The sequence below is a fragment of the Hemiscyllium ocellatum genome, chromosome 13, assembly GCF_020745735.1.
Source record: "Hemiscyllium ocellatum isolate sHemOce1 chromosome 13, sHemOce1.pat.X.cur, whole genome shotgun sequence".
NCBI classification, from domain to species: domain Eukaryota; kingdom Metazoa; phylum Chordata; class Chondrichthyes; order Orectolobiformes; family Hemiscylliidae; genus Hemiscyllium; species Hemiscyllium ocellatum.
In genome coordinates, this window is record NC_083413.1 from 72,997,819 (window position 1) to 73,019,111 (window position 21,293).

Sequence of the window (21,293 nt, forward strand, 5' to 3'; positions counted from 1 at the left end):
AGTGACTAGTGTTTCTGGATGTATTTTGTTTGTTTGGGTTTGTTGCTGAGAAATCGGTGGATTGTGTTCATTGGGTGCCCATTCTTTTTGAACACACTGTGTAGGTGATTTTCCTCTCCTCTTTGCTGCAGTGTGTGGTAGCTCGTTAAAATAGTGTTCTAATGCAGTTTCGCTTGCGGGTGTTGACATGACCTACTCTCACTAGTATCCTTACATATAGATGAGGAAGGACACCACTTCGACTGGGACAACACATCCATCTTAGGACAAGCCGAACAGAGATACGCGCAAGAATTCCTAGAAGCATGGCATTCCAACCAGAACTCTATCAGCAAACACATTGACTTGGATCCCATTTACCACTTCTGAGAAAGCGAACAGGAAATGATGTCACCATCAGAAATGACGTCACCAACCCAAGGAAACCCAAACACACAAATAGAAAGTGGGCCATTCCACCAGCGCTTCATCTGGAGGCTCACTGGTGATGTTACCTAGTTTGGTGATGAAACATCTGTAAAATAAACCTTCCAGCTCAGCGAGCAAACCCACATCCAGAACTTCAACTTGAGCTACAAATCTTTTCAAAACCCGCTAAGAAAAGAATGTGTTAAGTAACATTGATATGGCACAAGAGATCCTAATTTTCTAAATTAGCCTCCAGAGATGTCCACAAGACTTTTGTTTTCAAGAATCTGTAATGAACCTTTATTTAGACATGAACAACTTTGTGAGCTCGTCAAATAAAGTAATGGATCTGCTGAGTATTTTGGTGTAATGGTCTGCTCACCACTCTTTTATAACTGGACAATAGATATTTAGATGGGATATTCTGCTCAGCACAAGAAGATGCATGCTGTTTCTCATAGGTTTCAGTTGATGTGCTGATGAGCCTCACTCTGAGTTATGACAGTAAGTCCTGTGAGGTGGGGGCTGGGAATTACCTCTCTTGCCTTCCTCCCTGTACAGCAAGCCTTACAATGTAGTGGGTGGCATCCCTACCTCTGAATCAGATGTGCAATGCTCAACTCCCTCTCCAGGATTTGCTTGGTCAAGGGAGGTGAGCTCATAGCAGTCTGATAAACTTGTAAATCCTCCCACGATGGCAGGCAGTAAGAGTAGGAGAAGCATTTGGTCAGCTGTGCTTGATTACAAGTAGTGCCTCTAAGTTAGAACCTCTGGTGACAAGCAGGAAACCTGTTCTGGCATGGGGGTGCTGGGAGGGCAAGTGTTTTGACTGTTACGAGCCTGTATAAATGAGAAGCTCTGCAGAAATCATTTTTCAACTTTCACACCTTGGCCTGGGTACGCCTGTGATTCTGCACTGAAAATCGATCAGGACCCTGATTATAATTTCATGTTATAAATTTGGAGGTAGAAATGAACTCACTGAGGGAATATTCCAAGTTAAAAATCACACGACACCAGGTTATAGTCCAACAGACTTATTTGGAAGCACTAGCACTAGCTTCCAAATTCCTGATGCAGGGCTTTTGCCCGAAACATCGATTCTCCTGCTCCTGGGATGCTGCCTGACCTGCTGTGCTTTTCCAGCACCACTCTCATCCAGCATCTGGTTTCCAGCATCTGCAGCCCTTGTTTTTATTTAGTTGTGTGATTTTTAACTGTCCACCCCAGTACAACAGCAGCACCTCGACAGGAGGAATATTTCCAGGCTTCCTTTAATCCCCAAACAGCCCCAGGGTGACTACAGCCAGAGCTCATTCTGCTAAAAATCAGATAATTAACCCAAAGAGGTCAAGTTGAATGGAATACACCTTTAATTCTTTTTTAAATCGAGATTACGCTTCCTGCTCTTTATTTGTAATTCTGTCTGGACCCAGCAAATGGGGAATACAGTTTGTTTTAGACACTTGTGCTGCTGGAGTCTAATTAAAGCTCACACTGTTCACCTACTGCCACTGTCCTGGGTGTCAGAGGTGCCCCCTCCCGGCGACTAACGGTACCACGGGGCCGCGTCCTTTCCCCACCCCCCCCAGAGGCGGGAGTGCGGGTCCTCGACCTCCCTCTGACGGCGGGGGACGGTATCGCTGGCTCTCGGCCTCTACACCTCCCCCTGGCGGCCAGTGTTGTTAGGCGGGCCCTCGGCCTCCCCCTGGCGGCAGGTTGCAGTGTCACGGACCCGTGGCCTCCCGCGGGTGGCAGTACCGCGGGCCTGCGGCCTCCCCCTGGCGGCGGGTTACAGTATCGCGGGCCCTCGGCCTCCCCCTGGCGTCCAGTGTCGGTATCGCGGGGCCTCGGCCTCCCCCTGGCGGCGGGTTACAGTATCGCGGGCCCGTGGCCTCCCCCTGGCGGCAGGTTGCAGTGTCACGGACCCGTGGCCTCCCGCGGGTGGCGGTACCGCGGGCCTGCGGCCTCCCCCTGGCGGCGGGTTACAGTATCGCGGGCCCTCGGCCTCCCCCTGACGTCCAGTGTCGGTATCGCGGGGCCTCGGCCTCCCCCTGGCGGCGGGGTTGCAGTATCGCGGGCCCTCGGCCTCCCCCTGGCGGCGGGTGGCAGTATCGCGGGCCCGCGGCCTCCCCCTGGCGGCGGGTGGCAGTATCGCGGGCCCGCGGCCTCCCCCTGGCGGCGGGTGGCAGTATCGCGGGCCCGCGGCCTCCCCCTGGCGGCGGGTGGCAGTACCGCGGGGAGACGGTTGGTTGTGGCCCGGGGGGGGGCGGCGGCAGCAGAGACGAGGCCCCGGTTGCTGCGGTGACGATGGCGGCTCGGGAAGCGCAGGCTGCCGGCTCGGCCTGTGAGCTGGGGGCCCGGGAGCGGCTGGCCAGCGGCAGCACGGCGGGAGACGAGTCGTCAGACAGCGAGGCCGAGCACGAGTCCGCGCAGAAACTGATCCGCAAAGTGTCCACCTCCGGCCAGATCCGCAGCAAGGTGAGGCCCGGGGGGTGGGGGAGGCTGAGGGTCTTGGGGGGTGGGGGGGTGATGGGGGGAGTGGGCAGGCCGCAGGGGGAGCCTGGGGATCCCAGTGAATTGTCACCGCCAGGAGGGAGCAGGGAGCCCGGGCATCAGGCAGAGACTTGAGCCCAGACAGTGTCCCGCACCCCCCGGGCTCCAATTCCCGGGAATATCCTGCCTCCAATCCCAGGGAATAATGTGCAACCCCCGGGTCCGATTCCTGGGAATAACCTGCAGCTCCTGAACACAATCTGTCATTGCATCCCGTCCCCAGATGATGCATCAGAAAAGTTATCCCCATTTATTATCCAGCGCGGTGAGCATTTGGAAATCCTGACAGGCTTCCCCCGGGTTTAATTTCGCTCAATTTATTAAGACACAAAGCCTTAATGGAAATGATTATTGAGGGGGTTACAAAGTTAACTGTTTATGGAGCTGGTTTCATCACGTGGATGATAATCTCTGGAAATGGCACTGTGCTATATACTTAATATCAAAGTTAAAAATCACACAACAGGTACCAGTCAGCGGTTGTTGAGGTTAATATAATTGTAGGAGGTGAAATTCTTCATCATCTTCATAACAGCCTCTATTACAGCATCTCAAAGGTTGTGGACAGTTGTGGTATTGTTTCTCCCAGATATTCTGATCTCCTGGATCGCTTGCTTGGGTGGCAGGAGACTATTTTTTTCCCAGATTATGCCTTGGAATTAGCTGCTTGTCCTTGGCTGACTTTTTTTTGTCTCCTGTCACAGGAAATTGAATGACAGATGCTATTGAGTGAGGTTGGGAGGTGCATGGGGGAATATAGGCCCAAATTAGTTCAAATTGGTTCCGAATAGTATTTCACAGCGGCAGCTGCTCTTGCTGTCTTGTCCTTTCATATGTTGGTATGATCTCAAGGGTGTAGAGTCAGTAAGGTTGCCTGAAAAAGGCATCCTATAATTCTGGTCGCCCTTCTGTTGTGGAAAGACATTGTTAAATTTAAAAGGGTGCAGCAAAGATGTTGCCAGGACTGGAGGGTTTGAGCGAGAGGGAATTTTTTTTTCCCCTGGGAGTGTCGGAGGCTGAGGGGTAACCTAAAAGACGTTTATAAAATCATGAGGGGCCTGAATAGTGTGAATAGACAAGGTATTTTTCTGAGGTTGGGAGTCCATAATTAGAGAGCCTAGGTTTAAAGTGAGAGGGGAAAGGTTAAAAAAGGACCTGAGAGGTAACTTTTTCATGCAGAGAATGGCGTACATGGGCTGAGCTGCCAGAGGAATTGATGGAGGCTGGTAATATTACAATATTTTAAAGGCATCTTGATTGGTATATGAGTGGGAAGGATTTAGAGGGAGATGGGCAAAATGCTGGCAAATGGGACTGGGTCAGGTTGGTATGTCTGGTCGACATGGACGAGTTGGATCAAAGGGTCTGTTTCTGTGCTGAATGACTCTATGACTACTGTAATTTGCTAACAAGGAACTTTGTATTTTAAGCTTCATGATAGTTAGCAGAAGAGTAGAGTTAGTCTTCAACTTGTCAAGAGCTGTTTCTCAACTTGGTCACAATATACAATATATATTCAGTTAATCTTTCAAAGAGGAGTGTATGGTATGAAATAAACTAAAGTTAGCCCTTGATTGCCACAGTTTAGTTTTTGCCTTGCCATTCAGTTGCACCTGTTATAGTGATGGTCATTCCTGAAGAAGGGCTCATGCCCGAAACGTCGATTCTCCTGCTCCTTGGATGCTGCCTGATCAGCTTCACTTTTCCAGCAACACATTTTCAGCTCTGATCTCCAGCATCTGCAGTCCTCATTTTTCCCATAGTGATGGTGTAGTTGGAGGGTCATTCTACAGCCTTGTTTCCTTGACCACTGTTACTCCATTAGGTTTTAGCCTACCCAGTCGGGGTCATAATGCCCACTTAAAGAAGTGGATGCTGATGCTAACCTGCGGAGATGTCTTATTTTTAAAAAAGGAGATCTGTGAAAGAGTTGTGAACAGCTCATAAATCACATCCCTGATAATGGTAGACCAAGTCCAAAACGCAGCAGTTTAAAACATTTCCAGCCTTCTGAACATTCCCAGTTGATGCTACTGCACTCTATAGTTGTGTCTCTCAGGTTTGACAGCTGTTTTGTTTTTTCAGCCATTCAAAAGCACCCAGTTTTGGAGGTTACCTGCTCCCTTGTCTGCTGTTTAGGTTCCCCTCAGCCAAGCAGCTGACTGCCCTGCTGGTGGCTGCTTGATCCCAATATTGAGCTTGGGCTGACGCCGAGTCAGTTCCCATCTGTTTGGTTTCCAAGTCCTTGAATTTAGCTTATCAGGTGTTGGGACCTCTGATTCAACAATCCTGTCCCCTAAACCCAACTATATGCCCACCACTTGCCCTTCCTCTTTCAATCACTGGACTTCTCAGTTGATGTGCCCTTTAGGGCGTCATGGTGGCACAGTGGTTAGCACTGCTGCCTCACAGTACCAGGGACCTGGGTTCAATTCCAGCTCGGGCCACTGTCTGTGTGGAGGTTGCACATTCTCCCCGCGTCTGCGTGAATTGGCCAGGTGCATTAGTCAGAGGGAAATGGGTCCTGGGGAGGGTTACTCTTCGAAAGGTTAGTTTCCACACTGTAGGGAATCTCATCTAATCTTATCCTCGGTTCTAAGCTGACAAGGACATTACAAATGCTTAGGCTGGATGTCCTAAACACAAGTAAAATTAACTCTGCACAAACTCTTAACAGCTTCTCCTTCACATTACTGTGAGGCAAAAGTCCAAATTTTCCATAGTGCAATGGCGGCAGGGCACCAATAATACATCCCTATTCATATCAGAGAGGCAAGAACTGTGATTCAGCCAATAGGACGCATAAAAAGGACAGCAAAAGAAAGTGCCAATGAAGATATGAGAATGTCACTAAACGGAGCATTACAGAGCTTTAGGAATGGGTCTAATTGGATATTGCTGTCAAAGTGATGTCACCAACATGATAGGTCAAATGACCAATTTATGTTTTATAAAAGTCTTTGAAAGCTGTCGTAAAATGACCTTAACAACACAGACCAACAGGTCACCAAGCGAGATCATCCCTATTCTCGGAGAATACTCAAAGAATGATCATGATGAGCGTCACTCCGAAAGCTAATGTGCTTCCAATTAAACCTGTTGGACTATAACCTGGTGTTGTGTGATGTTTAACAGAATTCATGAAATTTACTTTAATAACAATGTTGACAAAGTAGAAAGGAAGAAAAATAATATTGGAGCCTTTTACTCATGAAGTGCTAGGAAGAAAGGTCAAAATGTTGCCTTGAGTCACCTTCCTTAAATCTGCCTTCCATTTCTCTCCTTTTTGGGGAAGGTATTTTTCAGATATATTTGTGAGGTGACATGGAGACAGTTCAGTCCTTACCAAACCTCAGATATCTCTGATTTTCAACTCAACTTCAAAAGAGCAAAACATTCAGATTAAGAAATTTTGCCTAAAGTTTCTCGACACATTGAAAAAATTGAGAGTTTTGTTTGTTTATTTTAATCTGTACGCTGTTTGCTTTTCTCGTGAAGGTTTAGCAAGAAGCAAACTTGCCTCGGGATGTGTTTGTGATGCTGTAGCTGTGGGTGTGCAGATCTGGTGCTGGGAAAAGCTGAGATATTTGGCAGGAGCAACTGTGCCATAAGCAGGGAGTGTCCCACGGAAATACTACTGAGAGATCCGAGAGAGTGGTGACACTCAAATGAGATGCCTCGAATGTAATGTTGGTATATTATAGATTTGCCACAGTTAGCTGGTTATATTACACAAGAAAGTGATCTGTTGTGCAAGAGTTGTGTCAGCAATTGCTTGCATGGTAGTTTTATTTAGCTTCGGATATCCTGTGAGACTTGGGGTAGTTACTTCTTCAGTGCATCTCCAGCAGTGATCTGATTTTGAGTTTATTTAATGTATCCTGGTACCATTTGAAATAATAAAACTGCAAAATCTTTCTGTATTTTTGTCCCATCTTGACAGTGGAAGATTAAGGTTAGTCTCTACAAGGGTTAATATTATCGACAGAGAGCTTAACTAAAATAAGTTTTCATTATGTTCATTTAAGATTTTGGCTTTCTGCTTCAACTGACTATGTGAAATATAGAGCAATGTGGTTTAATCTAAATGAGCCCTACTTCCTGGTATTTCTCTGAAAATATTTAGTCTCTTGAGGGAAGCTACTCAGCTATAAATAGCTCCAGTCGTCTGTTCTCACTAAGCTCACAGACTGATGCTGACCAGATGGAATTTGCCCACCAGGACTTGCAGACAAACAGCAAAACACTCAATTTGCTGTTTTTTTTTCCCGGAGGGTGTTTGGCAGTTTAAAAAATTTAACTTGTGTGTCATGTTCCAAAGATTCCGTACAGTTTGGACCTGAGACGGGAACTACCGCACCTCGACCTAACATCACCCCTGAAACAGAAATATGCCTTGTTTTAATACGATTGAAGGGCACCAGAGAAAGAGAATGCAGACCTGAGCAGTGGGTGTTGTGGTCAAAAGTATTTAGATTGCTTTTGAAGTCAGGGGAGGCAATTGCGAGACAAAGCAGCTTTTGAGCTAATTCCAGGGAGTATGAATGTGATGGCTAAACGATAAATGGGGCATTGGTGGTGGTGGTGGGAGTAGGAGTTTAGAGGAGGCTGGTAGACAAAATCATTAAACACAGGGCGGTGTTTCATGTGGCTGACACTGGAACTTGTAGAAGATCACTTCATAGGAACGTTGTGGAGTTGGGGGACATTTCTACGTGTGTAGAGAGATTGTGCAAAGGGAAATGGAAAATGTGGTTCTCCACCATGATTGTTCTGATCAATATGTTACATAGGGTCATGTTATATGGTTCCTGAATACAATTAATCTTTTTTTGTCAAAAGTCAGAATTTGAGGAGGGGGCATTTTGTCAGCAAACTGATCTGATCTTAGCTGGTCAGTGTAATGAGCATAATCTTTGTCAGGGTGTCCAGCAAGTTGAAAAGCCATGACTTTAACCCCCTACTCTTATAGCAGACTCTATCACTCTCTGGATATGTCTGATGCTGAACTTGCCTTTGTAATCTCAGTGTGCTGACTGACAATGAACTGAGCTTCCAATTTTATATCTTGTAATGCAATGACCATGTCTACTTTCCTAACAATACCTGAATGGACCTACCTGCTGCTGAAACTCTCACTCCTACCTTTGTCACCTCCAGACTTGACAATCCAAATTCTCTTCTGGCTGATCATAAATTTCTACACCCTCCAAAAATGTTGAACTCATCCACAACTCTGCTGAACGTAGCCCATCCCATGCTAAGTCCAGGTAACCTTCCCCGATATCCTCACTTGTGTTCAATTCCTTTTAGGGTTTTGCTTCCCTTATGTTAAATATACTTAAAGGACCCTAAGTAGGCCATTCAGCCCATCAAGTCTCTTCTGCCATTCAATGAGACCATGGCTGATCTGACAATCCTCTTCTGCCTCTTCTTCCACTTTTCTGCCACTTCTCAATGACCTTTGATTCCCTTACTGATTGAAAATCTGTCTGTCTCAGCTTTGAATGTAATAATGACCCAGACTCAACACTCCTAAGTGGTAAAGTTTTCCACAGACTCACTGCTATCTGAGAAAAGACATTCCTCCTTATCTTTGTCTTAAATGTGCAGCTCCGTATTCATGGATTATTGCCCTCTGCTCCTAGACTCTCCAACAAACAAAAGCAACCTTTCTGTTTTGTGCCCTGTCAATTCCCCCAAGAATCCTGTATGTCTCTATAAGGTTGTCTCTCATTCTTCTATATTCAACCTCTCATAAGACATACCTTCCATACCAGGTATCAGCCTAGTGAGCCTTGTCTGGACTGCCTCCAATGCCAATATATCCTTCTTTAACTAAGGGGCCCAAACTGTTCACAGTATTCCAGCTGTGATCTGACTAGTGTCTTGCATGGTTTTAGCAAAACTTCCAACTTTTATGTTTAATTCCCATTAAAGGCCAGTTTTATGATTGTAAATTGGTGCATTCTTTCCCAGACGTGCATCATGTAATAACTAGTTCTAATTGCCTGTTTTTGTATTAATTTAAGAGTTACAAGCTTAATACTAACATGTGATATGAAAGTTTACTTGCATGGTAATGTATTATCACTGTATCACACTCGGCATGCTGGCTGTATCTTTACAATTTCATATAATGAACTTATTGTATTTTCTACCTCTATGTTTATGTGATTTGTTTGCACATCAACACTGGTGTGCCATCCATATATTTACTTGATGTCTCAGTAAAACATGACAGTTAGCTGTGACATACCAGTTTTATATTTGTATATAATGTTCCAGCCATTTAAATGTGAATCCACTATCTTTATATTCATACAGGATGTGCTTTTGTGTATTAGTACTAAATTTCCCAGCTGTATACTTGCACTTGACATGCCACGTTAAAGTGATGTGCTATTACACATACTGACCTGCATTTACACCTAACATATTAATTTTTTTAAACCACTATCTGCATTGTGATGTGTAGCAGAAATCTGTACATTAACACTTGTGTTAACTGTATAGATTCAAATGTTGTTCTGCTTGATATTATCATGTTGTGCTGTCTTTATTCACACCTTGTATCTAAGCGTCTGATGGTTTCTTTACACATGATATGCTGTCTGTGTGATGTTCTATCCCTTTATTTACACAATACTTATCATCAATATATTTACATTGATGTCTTAGCTCAGTATTTCACACAGATGTACTATAAATGTGTTTATACTCAGCTAGCTGTCAATATATTTACACAGGATGTGCTAACAGTGAATATTTAGATATGTGTGGTAGCTATGACAGCTAGCTTTATATCACATATGGCACACCAGTTTGTAACCAATGTGCCACCTGTATATTAACATGTGAATTACCTTGTATAATTGCATACAATGTGCCCATCTGTTTGTTACATGTTGCAATCTCTCTTTCCACGTGACCTGTCATTTAGCTGTTTCTACGTGATGTGCTGCTTTTGTGCTGGACACAGCGTAACATATTAAATAGAAGCATTAAAATATGTAAAATTAGAACAGGCCTTCAAGCCTGCTGTGCCATTCCGTATGATCACGGCTGATCATCCAACAGTGTCCTGTTCCTGCTTTCTCTCCACACCCTTTGATCCATTTAGTCCAAAGAGCTATGTTTAATTCCCTGAAAACATTCCATGTACATTCTGTGGCAGAGAATTCTGTAGGTTCACTGTTCTTTGGGTGAAGAAATTTCTCCTCATCAACAAATGCACCAAGCATCTCTATCATAACTGCAAACAAAAAAATGTTGGAAATCACAGTTAGTCCTGCAGCATCTGTGAAGACAGAGCAAGCTAACGTTTCAAGTTTAGATCTAGACTGGAAGCATTTGTTGTTCTCTCTCCATGGATGCTGCCTGACCAGCTGTGATTTCCAGCATTTTTTGTTTTCAGTATAGATTCCAGCACCTGCAGTAATTTGTTCCTACATCACTGTCTTAATTTGGATGTGACATGCTCTCTGTAGCTTTATAGTATGTATGATATAGTAATGTGTTACTTGTTCTCCTTACCATCTCATGATGTGTTATCCACAGGTTTGCACATAATTTTTTATCTTTTTACACATGCTATGAAATATTCAGGCATGATGTGCTATCTGCACATTAGTGTGTTATTTTCTATCTCTGCTAACATAGGATATGCCATAATCTTCCATGTATGTGTTTACCTGTATTTGCATCTGATATAAAGTATCTTGCATGTGGAGTGCGGGATTTTTGTTTTGGACATGTGGTGTCTACTCTTAAATTGGTGATATTATCTGGAATTTACCTTTGGTTTATTATCCATTTATTTACATATAACATACTATTCGCATATTAACATGGTGATCTGTGTGTATATATGTATACCACTTGGACTGTACAAAAGACTCGGGTGCTGAAGAAAATATTGACTCTTGCCAACATGCTGTTCCAATGCAAAATACTACTCATTGTACTATGGCTCTGTACAAGAATTGTCACTGTATATAATTGACCTGCACATTACTGTGATGGTACAGATGAGATGTATTGACTACTATGATGGCAAAGGTAGTCAACATGGAACTCGGGCTATACAGGTACTCGCAATAGAATACTGAGAAGCACATGCTCCCTGTGCTGTGTACTGTGACAGCACAAGTGCTGTGCAAAATGGTCACATGAATGCTCTTTATTGTCTCAGTGTAAAGTTGAACAGGTACTTTTTGAATAATGTGACGGTACAAGTGACAACTGTGTAGTACTGTGACAGTGCTAGTTGATACTCTGAATACAACGACAGTGCACCTGAGTACTCTGAATACTGTGGAGATCCAGATACTCTGAATAGTACTAGTGGTCTAGACACTGACAGTGCAGGTAGCCTGTGGTAAAACTGTATGTCTGTACAGATGGCCTGTGCTGAAGGCTCTGATAGTACAGGTGCTCTGTATTGAATGCTGTAGACAGTGCAGATGCTTTCTGCTGAATACTATGACAATACAGATACTTTGAATATTATGCCTGGGCAATCACTGTATCCTGAATACTATAATTGTACAGGTGTGCTGTGCTGAATACTGTGATAGTATAGGTACTTGTACTTAATACTGTGACTATACCATTACCCTGTTCTAGGTGCTCTGACTGTATAGGTGCCGTGCATAAAGTGTTTGTACAAGTTCTCTGTGTACAGGTGACCTATGCTGAATACTGTGAAAGTACAAATACACCATATGAATACTGTGATAGTACAGATACGTGATGATGAATACAGCAACTGCGTGTTATATACAATGGCTAGGCTATGCCTGTGCAAATACTCTGTCCTGAATGCTATGATTGTACAGGTATCCTGTGCTAAATACTGTGGCTGCACAGGTTGGGCTGTGCTGAATACTGTGAATAACTAAGTGCCCTGTTTCAATACAGTGTAAATGTATGTACACTATGGTACATCATGATGAATGCTGTGACAACATAAATACTCTGAATATTGTGCCAGTACAGGTATTCTGTGTTCAATATGGAAACTTTAGTCTGAATCCTGTGACTGTACACATAGTAATTTTCACAAATTTAACAGTACAAACTGCATAAAATCCTGCACTCCATATCCAAAATGCTGCAATAGATACTATAATTGTACAGGTATTCTGTGCTGAATCCTGTGACAGCACAGCTAAATACTTGGATAGCGCAGGTACACTGCTGAATATGGTGACAATATAGCTGCCTTGTCCAGGATTCTGTGATTGCGCAGCTACCCTGTACTAAATACAATGACTGTACAGATACTTTGAATACTGTTCCTGTGCAAGTGTTCTATGCTGAATATTGTGACTACAGGTAATCTGTACTGAATATTGTGACATAAAATGCTCTGCCAACTACCCTATATAGGTACAATGACTCTAAAGACTGGGGCTCTGTGCTAAAATTTATAACTTTTCAGGTACATTGAGTAAATACAGACATAACACATTTGTCTTGCTTTACATTGTGATGGTACTCAAGGTTTGTGTAAAGATTTGTAGCTCGGGTGCCAGTTGCCGTGGTGTGGGTATGCTCGTGGAGCTGGGAAGTTGCTTTGCAGACATTTCGTTCCCTGTCCAGTGATATCTTCCGTGCTTAGGCTCCTCCTTGTGAAGTGCTGCCGTGCTGTGTCTTCAGGAATTTATTTGGTTCCATTCCTCCTGCTTCTGGTTGCAGGTTCTGGTCGTTTGTTGAAGTGGTCAGTATATTGAATCTAGATCAATGTGTTTGTTGATGGAGTCCATGGATGATTGCCATGCTTTGAGAAATCCTCTGACTATCCTCTGTTTAGCTTGTCCTATTGTCATTGTGTTGTCCCAGTCGAATTTGTGGTCCTTGTCATTTGTCAACCACCAATCAGCTCCCATTCCTGGATGTGATGGTCGAAAGAACACAAAACGGTGAATGCACCACAGAAGTGTAGAGAAAAGCCACACACGGACCAGATCCTGAACTACAACAGCAGCCACCCAAACACACACGGGAAAAGCTGCGATAGGACCCTGTTCAAAAGGGCTACAACACAGTGCAACACTCCCAACCTGCAAAGAGAAGAACACCTCTACAAAGTCTTTGCCAAGAACGGATATCCCCGCAATTACATCTGCAGGTGACAAGCAGACAAACAATGTGACAAGGACATGCCACAATCTAACTCACTAGCCGCGTTACCATATGTAAAAAAGTCTCAAAACTAACAGCCAGACTGCTCTGTCTACTGGGATCCATAACGGCCCATAAACCAACAGCTATGCACAGACAACAACTCACCAGGACAAATGTAATTTACAAGTTTCCACGCAAATATTGCACGAAACACTGTATAGGATAAGCAGACAGACAACTAGCAATCTACATCCACAAACACCAATTAACCTCGAACCACCATGACCAGCAGTCCCTAGTATCCATTCAAACCGATGACAAGGACCACAGATTTGACTGGGACAATGCAACGATAGTAGGACAAGTTAAACAGAGGACAGCCAGAAAATTTCCCAAAGTTTGGCACTCATCCATGGATTCCATCAATGAACAAATAGACTTGGACCCAATACACAGGCCACTGCAACCAACGACTGGAATTGGCAACCAGAAACAGCAGGAACAGAACCAAAGAAGTTTCTAGAAGAGACAGTGCTTCACAGGAGGCTCCAAAACACTGAAGATCTCACCTAGACAGGGGACAAAACATCTGAAAATCAACTTCCCAGCTTGTGTATATACAGCTACTCCAAATAATATGCCTGTAGAGGGACTTCATTCTTAATCCTGTGACTGTAGAGTTCACTGTGTACAAAATACCCTGTACTGAATAAACACTTGGACTGGACAGATAGTTGCAACTTCTAATATCTTTCTACTTGTAATTCGGACTAACTCGATTCAGTCACTCTGCCAGTCAGTAAAAAGAATGGGAAATGTTTGAAAGCATTTCTGATGTAAAGTCACATTTCTGTTTGTAGTTTTATTCCATTCTGTTTCTAATTTATTTCTTGTTCACTGAAATGGGACAAATATGAACGCAGGCTGAATATTTCCACATCCTGTCAGAATCGGGCAATGCTTCACCATGCAGAACATTTCCTGTTTACTCAGGCCAGTGTCAGTGTCAGCCACTACATCACCACCCAGAGCAATTCCTGGTCACCCCAAGCAATGTCAAGGCACTGCATCATCATCCAGACATTGCATCACCATCTAGACAACAAAATCTGAATTTAAAAAAGTGTGGTTTTGTATTTAATTTTTTAAAAATCTAATAGCAAACAGATGGAAATGACTCGTGAGGAAATTATGCTGTTTCTTCCTCTGTCTCCAGGGATGGAATAAATAACTTTTTTTTATAGAAGAACCACTTCCTGAACAGTATATTGAGGGCCACTTGTTTGGGGTTGAGACTGAGTGCAATACAGTAACATCAGTACACTGCAATCCACTGCACTTAGCGGAGGTTCTCAAATTAATTGAGAAAAGTGAATGACAGTTGTTTAACATATCATAGAATGCCTACAGTGTGGTGACAGGCCATTTAACCCAACAAGTCCACTCCGACCCTCTCAAGAATATCCCACCCAGATCCATTCCCCTACCATTCTACATACAAGTAAGAAGAATTGAGATGAACCCTGTCATTTAGAGAAACAAGAAATATGTTTGATTGTTTATGTTTTGAAGGGGTGATATGTGAGTTTGTACTCAACCAGCAACTTTGCAGTAGAACAAACATACTAGGTATAATTTAAAGAGCAGCTAATTAGTGTCAGGAATGCTGACTGGGTGCTGTACTAAAGAAACTGACTCGGTTGAATGCTCTGTTAATACCAGATTGCTTGGTATTATTCTAAAGACCGGATGGAGATGAAGTTGGTTAAGCTGAGCAATAAATGAATGGGACAAGTCGAGTCCTCTTGTTTGTGTCTCGCTTTTGTTGGCATTTGGGGGTTCTTCTGTAGGATTATTTGACACTGATTGCACTGATTTTAGTCTCCAATTAGATGGTACAGTGCTCATGCCACAGGAATTTCTTTTTTGTAAGGCTTTCTTTTGGTTATGCTCCTTCAGATAGTGTCAGAGTGACGAACCAGCAGTATATTTAACAGCAGAATGTTCAGTTCACTGGCTTAAAAGCCTTTTATAAAATAATAAAGTATTTATTTTCATTTAGGTTCTCTTCCTTGAAGTCAAACATTGGATTATTGCTTTGTCAACTGCTGATTCCCTTGCAGAGCCATGGGGGAAGGGACTGAGTGGCACAAATTGTCAGAGACTTTCATGGAGGCACAAGCGCACAATGACTTGGTCTGATGCTGTGTGGTTCTAAGATTCAGGCTCGTCACTTTCAGTAAGCATGAGGTGGCATTGCACTAACGCAGCCATTAGAGCAGCTGAACTGGCAACAGGACACAGGACGGTACTAACTGGTTCCTCCCAAGTATTTAAAAATCAGCAAGGGGCTAGGTAAAGCTCCAAGTGTTTCACGATGTTGCAATTTCTAGTCGTTAAGGTAATTTCTGTTAATTGCTTAAGACCGAGTTCTCCACGTTGTTGCAAACCTGATCAAATGTTGTTGCAAATGTTATCAATTTGTGAAAATGTTTCTAGGAATATAGTATTTGAAGCAGGTATAGACCAATCTGCTGTTCATGCTCGCTTCACAAATAACATTGTAGCTAATATGGCTATTCTCTCAACTACACTTTCTTGTCTGTTTCCCATAAGCCTTAAATTCCTCCTACAATACCTATCTAAGTCAGCTTGAATAAATTTAAAGATCCAGCATCTTCAATGTTCTGGGGAAGAGAGATCTAACCTTCAATAACCTTCTGAGAGAAAAAAAATCTCATTTCTTATTCTAACATTAAATCCCATGGTTTAGTCTACTTCACAAGGAAACATTGTCCAGGTACCCATCTAATGAGTCCCCTCATGTTTCAATATGATCACCTTTCATTGCTGTAAATTCCAATGGTATAGGCCCGCCTGTTCAACCTCACTTCATAAGTCCTGTATCCTTGGAATAAACCATGTGAACATTCACTTAATTGTTTCAAAAACACTTCTTTTTTCCCCCAAAATAATGCGACTAAAACACAACATTGTGCTCCAGATGTAGTCTCACCAATGCCCTGAACAGCTGTAGTTGAACTTCCTTACTGTTGTATGCCATTTCCCATGCAATAAATGATAACATTCCTTTTGCCTTCCTAGTAAGTTGCTGTACCTGCATACAAGCCTTGTTATTTGATGTACTAGGACATGACCAGTTTCCTCTGTAAAACTGTGTTCTGCAAACTCTCTCCATTTAAACAATATGCTCCTTTTCATTTCTTCTTGCTAAAATTGACATGTTCATGTTTACCAATGTTATACTGTATCTGCCAAATTTTTGCCCACTCACTTATTCACTCATTTAGTTATCGTGTCTGTATTCCTTTGCAGAATCTCTACTGACATTATCAGCATATTCAGCAACCATGCATTCAGTCTCCCCATTCAAGTTATCGATACAGGCAGTAAATTGCTGAGGTCCTAGCATCCATGCGGCTCTCTGTTAGTTACAGCATTCCAACATGAAAAAGGCATATTTACCCTCACCTTCTACTTCCAGTTAGCTAACCAATCCAGTATCCAGGTTAATATGGCACCCCAAGCCTTGTGTGCTCCTTTACAGCAACCTTTGATGTGGCACTTTATCAAATGTCTTTTGGAAATTCAAATGCGCCACAACTACCGGTTTCTCTCTGTCCATAGTATTACATTGTCAAAAAAAAACACTAATTGGTTAGTTAACCATTGTTTCCCTTTCACAAATCCATTATGGCTGTGCCAAATCATATCACGGTTTTGTAAAATATCCTGCTATAACCTCCTTAATAATAGATACCAGCACTTTCCCTGTGACATGTTAGGTTAACAGTCTTGTACTTCCCTGCAATTGGCTTCCCTACTTACTTGAATAGTTACATTTGCTATTTTCCAATCTGCTAGGATGTTTCTAATATCAAAGGATTTTTGGAAGTCCCTACTATTTCTGCAGCCACATTATTAAGGCACTTGGATGTAAGGCACTTGGATGTAAGCCCCTCTTGGGGACTTGTCAGCCTTGAGGTCCAATATTTTTCCGAGCACTTTTTTCCAAGTAATAGTGACTGTTTTAAGTTCATCCCTCATGCTATCACCTCTTAATTTTCAATCATCTTTGGGAAGTTTTCTAAATCTTAAGATACAAAAATACAAAATAGTTCTTCCAAGCCTCTGCCATTTCATTGTTTTCCATTTTCAATTTTCCAGACTCTTTATTTAGAGGTGTAAGTGAGGACTGCATGTGCTGGAGATTAGAGTTGAGAGTGTGGTGCTGGAAAAGCACAGCCAGTCAGGCAGGTTCTAAGGTGCAAGAGAATCGACATTTCAGGCAAAAATATTTCTTCAGGAACCAATGCCAGTTCCATTGTAGATGCATGTAGAATCTCTTCCAATCTGGTTTTATATTGATAGCTAGCTGTCCCACATTCTCTACTTCCTTCCACATTCCTTGATGTTCATTAAATTCTGTCGACTCTCCTGACTGACCATTATTCTTTGTAGAATTGTAAACTTTTTTTTTCAATTTAATACTATCCTTATCTTCCTTATTTAGCCACAAATCCTCCTCAAGTACTCTTTCTTACTCACTGGGTTAAATTTTTGCTAAGAGTCTAAGCGGCTCAGTGGTTAGCACTGCTGCCTCACAGCACCAAGGATCCGGGTTCAGTTCCTGCCTTGGGCGACTGTCTGTGTGGAGTTTGCACATTCTCCCCATGTCTGTGTGGATTTCCTCTGGGTGCTCTGGTTTCCTCCCACATCACAAAGATGTGCAGGTCAATGAGTTGGCCATGCTAAATTGCCCATAGTGTCAGGTTCATTAGTCAGGGGTAAATATAGGGTAGGAGAATGGGTCTGAGTAGGTTACTGTTTGGAGGGTTGGTGTGGACATGTTGCGCTGAAGGGCCTGTATCCATAATGTAGGGATTCTAAAGTTATTATAGAGGTATGAAATAGGAGCAGAAGTAAGCTGTTTGGCCCAAGATCCTGTTCTGCCATTCAGTAATATAATGGATGATCTGTTTGTATTTTGGATTCTATGTTTCCAAAGTCTCTCAACCCACAGAGAAAAAAATCCCAATCTCTAAAAAGGTGACTGTTAATTTTTAGAACAGTGAACCCCAGTTATGGGCTGAACCACCAAAAGAAACGACATTTCAATGTCCACCGTTTGATGACCATTTAGAATGTTATACACATCAATCAAGTTACCCATTGCTCTTCTAAACACCAGTGGAAACAAACTCTACCTGTCAAACCTTTCCTTTGTCAATTCACTAATTCATGGTACCAATCTAATAAACTTCCACTGAATTACCTCCAACATACTTAAAACCTTCCTTAAATAAGGAGACCAAACTGAACATGGTAAATTCTAGATGTGGTCTCACCAATGCTATGTATAACTGAAGCAAAACATCCTTGCTTTTATGTTCAATTCTCCTTGTAATAAAGTGCACCACCACCTACAAGTCCCTCCCTAGCCACTTATCATCATGAGATGTGGGCACTGCTATTTGGCCAGCATTTATTGTCTGTCCTTAGTTGCCTTTAAGAAGGTGCTGGGCTACTTTTATGATTTTAATTGGGCTGTAATCCATGTGATGTAAGTAGATTCACAATGCCTTTATGGCAGGAATTCGAAGGACAATGGCTTAGAAGGATGGGTTAGTTCATTTGCGGATGATACTAAGGTCGGTAGAGTTGTGGATAGTGCCGAAGAATGTTGTGGGCTACAGAGGGACTTAGATAAGCTGCAGAGCTGGGCTGAGAGGTGGAAAATGGAGTTTAATGCAGAAAAGTGTGAGGTGATTTACTTCAGAAGGAGCAACAGGAATACAGAGTATTGGGCTAATGGTAAGTTTCTTGGTAGTGTGGATAAACAGAGTGATTTCAGTGTCTGTGTACATAGATCTCTGAAAGTTGCCACCCAGGTTGATAGGATTGTTAAGAACGCATATGGTGTGTTCACTTTTATTGGTAGAGGGATTGAGTTTTGGAATCATGAGGTCATGCTGCAGCGGTACAAAACTCTGGCGCAGCTACACTTGGAGTATTGCGTACAGTTCTGGTCACCACATTATAGGAAGGATGTGGAAGCTTTGGAAAGGATTCAGAGGAGATTTATTAGGATGTTGCCTGGTATGAAGGGAAAGTCTTATAAGGAAAGGCTGAGGCACTTGAGGCTGTTTTCATGAGAGAGAAGTAGGTTGAGAGGTGATTTAATTGAGACATGTAAAATAATCAGAGGGTTAGATAGTGAGGGCTTTTTTCCTCAGATGGTGATGGCTAGCATGAGGTGACATAGCTTTAAACTGAGGGATTATAGATATTGGATACATGTCAGATAGTAGTAGGGGCATGGAACGACCTGCTTGCAACACTAGTAGACTCGCCAACTTTAAGGGCATTGGAATGATCGTTGGATAGACATATGATTAAAATGGAATAGTGTAGGTTAGACGGGCTTCAGATTGGTTTCTCAGGTCGGTGCAACGTCGAGGCCCAAAAGGCCTGTACTGCGCTGTAATGTTCTATGTTCTAATTTGACCTAGCAACAGTATAGGAACAGCAATTTATTTCCAAGTCAGAACGGTGAGTAGCTTGCAGGTGATGGTGTTCCTATGTATTTGCTGCCCTTGTCCTTCTAGATGGAAGTGCTTGTGGGTTTGAGTTGTACTGTTAAAGAATCTTGGGTGAAATTTTGCAGGGCATCCTGTGGATAGTACACACTGCTGCTCCTGGGCATTGGTTGTTGAAGGAGTGGATGCTTGATTCTAATTTTACCAAGTTCTTCTCTCCCTTTCACCTGCTGATCTACAGCTATTTATTGGAATGTGTTTTGTATCTCATAGTGAAAAGCGAAGTAGAACATTTGTTCATTTTAGGGAACTAATACTCATTTTCCTTTTTCCTTTTTAGATATCTGCAGAAGTGCTTGCTATCCCATATTTTTCATTTGTAGCTAGCTTCCTCTCATATTCTTAATTTCTTCCTCTTGATTAATCTTTACTCATTCCATGCCTTTTTAATATTATGATCAATCATCTTTGTACAGCTACTCCTCTTTGTGCAGCTATGTGCTTCTTCCCTAAGTTTAATATTTTCCTTAAATTCTTTAGTTCACCATGAATGATCAGTCATCCCTTAAGAATTTTTCTTTATAGCAATAATATGTTTACCAGAATATACTTATTCTGAAATATCTCCTTAAATGCGCCTCAATCCTGGGCCCTAATATGCCAGTTCATTTCAATTTAGCTCAACTCTCATGTCCACATAGTTGTCCTTATTCAAGTTTAAAAAAAAATTAGATCCATTCTTCTTCCATTCACACTGGATGTAAAATTCAATCATGTTGTGGTCACTACTTTGGGTGCCTAAACTCTGAGGTAATTAATCCTGTTATGTTGTGCAATAACAAATCTCCTATAACCTGTTGCTTAATTTGTTGACTTAGCTTTTAACATGGTTTCTCAGTTCACCTCAGCCAATTGTCTTTATACATACACTTTTACTGCCCTTACTTAAGTTTAAAACACTGGTCATGGACCAACACTTCTCTTCAAACTAAACATAAAATTTTATCATGTTATGATTTCTATCACTTCGAGCCTTCCTTGCCATTTAGGATATTGATCCTGTCAGATTGCACATTGCTAGTTTTAGAATAACCTGTACCCTGGTTGGTTCTAGAACATATTGATCTAAGGAAAATATTCCATTAACTAGTGTTCCAGGTTACTTTTGCAAATCTCATTCCCCAAGTGTGCATGCAAGTTAAAGTCACCCATGACTATTGTGGTATGTTTCTTACATGCCACATTATTTCTCTCTGTATGTGCTGTCTGACTATGCAAATGCTATTAGGCCTGTAAATAACTTTATCAATGACCTCTTACCTTCACTATTTCTTACCCTACCCTGATTCTATATCTCGGTCTTTCCAGTTAAAATCATTTTTCTTTTGTGCTGAAGTAATGTCTCACTAATTAATGGAGTTGCCCTCACCTCCCCCACCTTTCCTAACTTTTGGTTATTGTGATACGCCGAATACCTTTCAACTTCCAGCTTCCAACCTTGATCATCTTTCAAACTGGCTTTGAAAGAGAACCATTTTCTTGAATATCTCCAGCTTGGTTAATACTGTGAGCAAAGTGCACTTCAAGTAGGAATTTAGATGGTGAACAATGAATCATACCAAACAAGTATTTCATTGA

General features: G+C 42.3%; 1 protein-coding gene across 3 annotated transcripts in view; it reads left to right on the plus strand.

Moving 5' to 3' along the window:
- The first annotated feature begins 2,684 nt into the window (after nt 1–2,684).
- The window catches only part of LOC132821936 (diacylglycerol kinase delta-like), a 147,750-nt gene continuing 129,141 nt past the window's right edge, over nt 2,685–21,293 (plus strand). For all 3 annotated transcript variants that reach the window (XM_060834919.1, XM_060834920.1, XM_060834921.1), the window contains exon 1: nt 2,685–2,889. In XM_060834919.1, coding sequence (XP_060690902.1) covers nt 2,719–2,889 — 171 coding nt within the window. In that variant the 5' untranslated portion in view covers nt 2,685–2,718. The remainder of the gene's footprint in view (nt 2,890–21,293) is intronic.